Source organism: Eleginops maclovinus, chromosome 3, assembly GCF_036324505.1.
Source record: "Eleginops maclovinus isolate JMC-PN-2008 ecotype Puerto Natales chromosome 3, JC_Emac_rtc_rv5, whole genome shotgun sequence".
NCBI classification, from domain to species: domain Eukaryota; kingdom Metazoa; phylum Chordata; class Actinopteri; order Perciformes; family Eleginopidae; genus Eleginops; species Eleginops maclovinus.
This window is the reverse complement of record NC_086351.1, coordinates 12,927,856-12,935,077: the sequence shown is the minus strand read 5'-3', so window position 1 is coordinate 12,935,077 and position 7,222 is coordinate 12,927,856. Positions and strand designations below refer to the sequence as shown.

At 40.2% G+C, this 7,222-nt stretch overlaps 1 protein-coding gene across 1 annotated transcript; it reads left to right on the top strand.

Moving 5' to 3' along the window:
• Positions 1 to 18: 18 nt before the first annotated feature.
• Positions 19 to 6,952, top strand: cpvl (carboxypeptidase vitellogenic like). Its single transcript, XM_063878989.1, has 13 exons — positions 19 to 179; positions 360 to 538; positions 850 to 971; positions 2,321 to 2,435; positions 2,566 to 2,624; positions 2,710 to 2,789; positions 2,899 to 2,965; positions 3,217 to 3,339; positions 3,595 to 3,726; positions 3,906 to 4,004; positions 4,087 to 4,260; positions 6,118 to 6,300; positions 6,386 to 6,952. The coding sequence occupies exons 1-13, from the start codon at positions 175 to 177 to the stop codon at positions 6,482 to 6,484; spliced, it is 1,437 nt and encodes a 478-aa protein (XP_063735059.1). The 5' UTR covers positions 19 to 174; the 3' UTR covers positions 6,485 to 6,952.
• Positions 6,953 to 7,222: the final 270 nt, after the last annotated feature.

The following is a 7,222-nucleotide window of genomic DNA, read 5'->3' as shown; positions in this document are numbered from 1 at the left end:
CTACCACGTGACCTACAATGTCATATGACCTTTTTGGGGCTAATCACGTGACTGAGCTTGATGTTTTCCCACAGTCTCTGCTTTCTGTACACTTCTGCACTCCTGCCCAACTTAAAGACGTCTCTCTGATTAAAGAGTGACATTTCTGCCGTCGCATTAGAGTCGGCAGAGAACATGGGGTGAGTTTTATCAAATCAAAAGTAGTTTTTTCCCTCATTCCGCCTACTATGCTAACATATCCATGTATCAGACCCGTGCTGTTGGTCAGACTGTTTTGAAATGTGAGTGACTTGCAGTGGTTGGAGTTCACACATGAGTGGCCATATCTGTAGTCTGATATTATTGTTGTATTTTGGCAGGCTGTGTAGAGAAGCTCTGGGTTTCCTGTTACTGTTGGCCTGTCTGCACTCTGCTCACTCACGGGGCTGCTCGTCTTTTTTCTGCCGAAAGTCTCACCGTGTCAGCGACGTGAATGGAGTCGACCCCGGGTCTCCTCTGTTCCTCACTCCTTATCTGGAGAAGGGAGCAATAGATGAAGGTATGAGTGCACCCACATTACAAAATATGGATATAATACTGCAGCTAGCAGCTAGTTGTTGTAGTCATTCTAAGATTCAAATGCACAGTAGCTACAGTGTAGTTATGGCAATGAAAAAGTCCAAGGTTCCTCAAACAATGCAAAAATAAATATATATAACTATTAAAAGAAACAGTATAGAAATCAAATAGTGCAATATTATGTTGCAAGTGACCAATGTGCAAGTATAGCAGTAGAAGTCAACTATATATGTATAATAGAATAAGATGGTGAGTTGCTGATATTGCAGACATATTTCGTTTTGGTTCCAGCACGGAAACTGAGTCTGGTAGGAGATCTGCCAGGTGCCAATGTCAAGAGTTATGCTGGGTACCTCACGGTCAACAAGAAATACAACAGCAACCTGTTCTTTTGGTTCTTCCCTGCACTCATGGTAGGCACTGACTTCTTCTTTAGAGCCGGGGCTTTCCAAATTATACAATAAAATTGCTGAATGTGCTGCAGTTTTAAAGAAGACCACCAAGAAGGAAGCAGATATTTTGAGATAAATAGTCCTTCTTGTGCTTGTAATACTTCTGTAACTCAATTACATTGTACGTAACAGGTTTCACTGTGCTCCCTCCGTCAATTACTGATAAGGGACTGCACCCGTGTGTGTTTAGTCAGCTGCTGTGTTATGGGAATTCAGCATAATAGCAGCATTTTAATGTTAAGTCATGTACTTCAATCACGGTTTCACTGGTAGTGAGCTATCTGTGGGACCTTTTTTTGATGATCTGTAAATCAGTAACCAGGTCTCATAACTGTATTTCATACTTCATTGTAATGTCACATGACACTTCAATGAAAGCGAATGAGCCTTAAAGAATATTTGTTTGTTTATGTTCAAATTAAACTCTCATTAGAGGGATTGCCGTTAATAAAAACAAATTTTAGGAAAACCGACAAAGTATAAGGAATGCACCATCATAAACTACTGTTTTATGTAAGGAGAAAAGTTGGGTTCGAATTCAAATAACAGCAACACAAAGAGTACAATGGAGAGCTTTGTACTGATGTCAGAGACTGATCATTTATTGGAAGTTACTGGTTACTGACTTTACCATACATATGAACATATTCAATATTATACCACAGGGCCCTGGCAGGGTCAAACTGTCCTGGTATTTTCTGAGGAAAATATTGTTTTATGGTAATATCTAAGACACAGCGTTGGTTGAAACCCAAGCACAAAGAAAGGGCCCGCTTTATCATATCAGTAGAAATTGGTCTCCTAAGACTGTTTGCCTGTGCTTGGAATGACCGAGCAAGAGGAGTGGTAAAAGCTAAAATGCTCAGAATATAAACTAAACGGACCTATGAATGGTTCCCTATCAACTGTACCTCTAACATCTAGCTTTATAGCACTGTTTGTTGTGCGATCTGAACCTCTTTCGGCCATTTGTAAGCTATTAGCTAAAACTCAATACAGTGTTTTTCTAAAACAATACCGTATCAAAAAGCATAATATTGCCAAGTGTTAAAATAATTTTTCAAAACAGTGTATTATAGTGAATTACATTTCTGTTTATCTCCCTAAAAGAAGAGAAGCTCTGAAACTTCAACATCTCTGTTAGGAATAAATAACATCATTCAATACTATCAATGGTAAGGAAGACAGTTGACTGATAACTTAAGTCTGTCCAAATGTGGTGCATTTCTAATTGACTGTTTGTAAATAAACCAAAGTCGCCAACAGGTGGTGCTGCGATATGAACTCTGTGTGTGTTGCTCTGCTGACAGGCCACCCAAGATAAAGCTCCGGTGCTACTCTGGCTGCAAGGCGGCCCCGGTGGCACCTCCATGTTCGGTCTCTTTGTGGAACATGGACCATATGTGGTGTTTAAGAACCTGACAGGTAAGAACTGATCCAATACAACAGCAGCATACATGACTCTGTAATCCTTAACCTGATGATTCTGCTACCTGTTTAGTTTGTGTTGTAACAATACTGTTTTCTGATCTGCTGATATTTTGTGTGTTTGCAGTTGGTTCAAGAGATTACGCGTGGACATCCAGGTATTCAGTTTTGTACATTGACAATCCGGTACGTATAATTTTATTCATCATAAATCCTTTGTGCATGTAATATTTAATGCAAAGTCTTTGAGGAAGGGTTTTTGTTTTTCTAGGTTGGAACAGGTTTCAGCTTCACCAGCGATGACCAAGGTTTTGCTCAGAACCAGGATGATGTTGGCAGAGATTTGTACAAGTAAGTAAACTTCAATCCAACCCAAACATGTTGCATTTTGATCTACAAGTCTGCTGTTTGATTGTTACTAACTTTAAAAAAAAAATTCCCATCTCTTCTTTTTTCGAAGTGCTCTAACACAGTTCTTCCAGATGTTCCCTGAGTACCAGTCTAATGAGTTCTATGCAACTGGAGAGGTATGTGGTTGTTTTTTTCAGATTTGCAAATTAATATTGACAACATGTATAGTAGTGGTGTTACACAAGTGGCTTTTTAACTAGTGCACATTAAAGTATATGTTAATCCTACATAGAAAAATGTCTTGTCATGAAAGATATGTTGGATCAGTTGGAAGTTATTCTTAAACCGTAGGGAGCCATGATGCTGTGTGACCCCAATATAAAAAATATTGTTTTAACTTGTGAGAACTTTTTCCTTCTCCATGCAGTCTTATGCAGGGAAGTATGTTCCTGCCATTTCCTACTACATCCATAAAAACAACCCCACTGCCAAAGTTAAAATCAACCTAATTGGAATGGCTATCGGTGACGGGCTTTGTGATCCAGAACTGGTACGTATGTACCAATGTTTTAACAACATAATCTTGACTAATGAATTTTCCAATCTGACCTTATTTCTCATCACATTTTAAATTGTATGTATTGTTTATCGCATACAATACAAGAAAGTTAGATCATGACAATTGTTTCATATATTTCTACACTTGAGACAATAACACACTTCACATCTGAATGTTTTTTAACTGTCCTTTTGCTTCACCCAGTCCGGTGTTGTTAGTAGTAAACTCGCTTTCTTTCCTTCTCAGATGCTGGGTGGTTACGCTGACTTCATGTACCAGACAGGCATGATAGATGAACTCCAAAAACAGTATGTCATCCAGCAGACAGACTTTGGGGTTAAACTCATCCAGCAGCAGAAGTGGGTGGAGGCTTTTGAGGTGAGCGATGGCTCTTATGTTTGTCAAAATGCAAGATGGAACTATTCATCATTGTTTGTCTAGATTTGCAATATCTAATGTTTAACTAATAAGTCCCGCAAGTGGTCTTTTTTTTACATGTTGCAGAAATATACAAATAAAGCATTAGGGCTGACCATCTTCTTAACGTCGGACTTCAGGTTTTTGACAGTCTGCTGAATGGTGACGTGGAACCATATCCTTCCTTCTTCCAAAATGCTACCGGCTGCACTAACTACTTCAACTACCTGCAGTGTCAGGTAAGAATTTCAAAACTTTGTCTTTATCATTAAAACAGTCTTTGCAGAACCTTGCACTACATTTACATTCTGTGCACTTCAGGAGCCTGCAGACCAGGAGTACTTCTCCCAGTTTGTGACACTGCCGGCGGTGCGACGCTCCATCCATGTGGGGAACCTGACGTTCCACGATGGGTCAGAGGTGGAGAAGCACCTTCTGCAGGATGTCATGAAGAGCATTAAACCGTGGCTTGGAGTATTGATGGACAACTATAGGGTGAGGGGTTTGGGATTTCTGTTGAGCAGCTGAATATCTTTGATTTTAAATCGACAAAACATTTATTCATTAAAGACATCTTCTTTTACTTTGAGAAACTGGGTTGGATATTTTTTCTGACGTTACATACAGTGGGGCAAAAAAGTATTTAGTCAGCCACCAATTGTGCAAGTTCTCCCATTTAAAAAGATGAGAGAGGCCTGTAATTTTCATCATAGGTACACTTCAACTATGAGAGACAAAATGAGAAAAAGAATCCAGGAAATCACATTGTAGGATTTTTAATGAATTAATTGGTAAATTCCTCGGTAAAATAAGTATTTGGTCACCTACAAACAAGCAAGATTTCTGGCTCTCACAGACCTGTAACTTCTTCTTTAAGAGGCTCCTCTGTCCTCCACTCGTTACCTGTATTAATGGCACCTTTTTGAACTCGTTATCAGTATAAAAGACACCTGTCCACAACCTCAAACAGTCATACTCCAAACTCCACTATGGCCAAGACCAAAGAGCTGTCAAAGGTGACCAGAGACAAAATTGTAGACCTGCACCAGGCTGGGAAAACTGAATCTGCAATAGGTAAGCAGCTTGGTGTGAAGAAATCAACTGTGGGAGTAATTATTAGAAAATGGAAGACATACAAGACCACTGCTAATCTCCCTCCATCTGGGGCTCCACGCAAGATCTCACCCCGTGGGGTCAAAATGATCACAAGAACGGTGAGCAAAAATCCCAGAACCACACGGGGGGACCTAGTGAATGACCTGCAGAGAGCTGGGACCAAAGTAACAGAGGCTACCATCAGTAACACACTACGCCGCCAGGGACTTAAATCCTGCAGTTCCAGACGTGTCCCCCTGCTTAAGCCAGTACATGTCCAGGCCCGTCTGAAGTTTGCTAGAGGGCATTTGGATGATCCAGAAGAGGATTGGGAGAATGTCATATGGTCAGATGAAACCAAAATAGAACTTTTTGGTAAAAACTCAACTCGTCGTGTTTGGAGGAGAAAGAATGCAGAGTTGCATCCAAAGAACACCATACCTACTGTGAAGCATGGGGGTGGAAACATCATGCTTTGGGGCTGTTTTTCTGCAAAGGGACCAGGACGACTGATCCGTGTAAAGGAAAGAATGAATGGGGCCATGTATCGTGAGATTTTGAGTGAAAACCTCCTTCCATCAGCAAGGGCACTGAAGATGAAGCGTGGGGTCTTTCAGCATGACAATGATCCCAAACACACCGCCAGGGCAACGAAGGAGTGGCTTCGTAAGAAGCATTTCAAGGTCCTGGAGTGGCCTAGCCAGTCTCCAGATCTCAACCCCATAGACAATCTTTGGAGGGAGTTGAAAGTCCGTGTTGCCCAGCGACAGCCCCAAAACATCACTGCTTTAGAGGAGATCTGCATGGAGGAATGGGCCAAAATACCAGCAACAGTGTGTGGAAACCTTGTGAAGACTTACAGAAAACGTTTGACCTCTGTCATTGCCAACAAAGGGTATATAACAAAGTATTGAGATGAACTTTTGTTATTGACCAAATACTTATTTTCCACAATAATTGGAAAATAAATTCTTTAAAAATCAGACAATGTGATTTCCTGGATTTTTTTTCTCATTCTGTCTCTCATAGTTGAGGTATACCTATGATACAAATTACAGGTCTCTCTCATCTTTTTAAATGGGAGAACTTGCACAATTGGTGGCTGACTAAATACTTTTTTGCCCCACTGTAAGCATGATTTTTTTTAAAGAAAATGATTGTAAATTGAATCCATAATTATTGTGGATTCCCCATTAGAAGTTCTACTCCCTCTTTAACACTCTTGTCCCTATGGGGCCCATTTCTCTATACACCCAGGTCTTAATCTACAGTGGTCAGCTGGATGTGATTGTAGCAGCCCCTCTGACTGAGAGATTCCTGCCAACCGTCAACTGGACGGGGGCAGCTGAGTTCAAAACGGCTCCTCGCTTCCACTGGAAGGTCCAACCCAGCGACACAGAAGTGGCAGGTTATGTGAGACAAGTGGGAGAGTTTTACCAGGTGAGCAGGCATCAATAAAAGAAGAAAAAACATGTAAAAATGAAAGGGCTGTTTTAATCCTGTAATCTGTCCTCTTGTTATGCAGGTCATTATTAGAGGAGGAGGACACATTCTGCCCTACGACCAACCGGCGAGGTCCTTTGACATGATTGACAGATTCCTGTCGACAAGGGGCTGGATGTGATTTTAAGGGTGTTGGTACTGAAACGCAGCTGAACAAAGCACATCCACTTTAAAAGGCATATTTTTGATTATTGACTGTTGTTTTGAAAGACTGATGACTGTCTCAGGCAAAGTAAATCGGCATGTTAGTGGATTTAACAGCTGATCTTTTTTTATTTTAATTTTTTTAGCAGAGGTAACATATGCTCTCCGATGCACTGTAATTCAAATAAGACTACTCTGCCTGGATGTAGATGTCTAATTTCCTCCACTATCAACAGCTCCTGAATAAAAATAATAACAACTAACAATTCAGACGTCTTATCAGGCCTTATCTTATCAAGTTCAACTGAAATATTGTGTCTCTTTTTTTTTGTTTGTGTGAGGAAAATACTCCTTATGATGCAATACATCTGAACATGCTTGATGATGAAACATAAAGACCAGCTTGAAACCAAAGATGGAATAAAAAATGTTTTTCTTTTTTTTTTTTTAAGTGAGTGTGTTAATGTTTGGGAAGGACTGTGATGGAGTTTGCAAGCAGACAACCTTTTGTTAAATTGACTTCTATTACGGTGATAAGTAGATGGCAGCACCTGCTGTTGAACGGGATTTGATTCGTCAACAAAATGTCCACCAGGGGTCACTGTGCTCAAAGATATTTATTTGGAAAACTAGGAATTCAAAAACAATGTTGCTACCAAAACTTCTGAGGTTATTCAACATATTTTTAAAAAGTAAACGCATCATTTCAGATTAT

Bases quoted from the DNA above. Each gene is read 5' to 3' on its own strand.
- cpvl (XM_063878989.1), top strand. The intron at 972-2,320 runs GTAGGCACTGAC...CTCTGCTGACAG, and splicing joins GGTTCTTCCCTGCACTCATG to GCCACCCAAGATAAAGCTCC. The intron at 2,790-2,898 runs GTAAGTAAACTT...CTTTTTTCGAAG, and splicing joins GTTGGCAGAGATTTGTACAA to TGCTCTAACACAGTTCTTCC.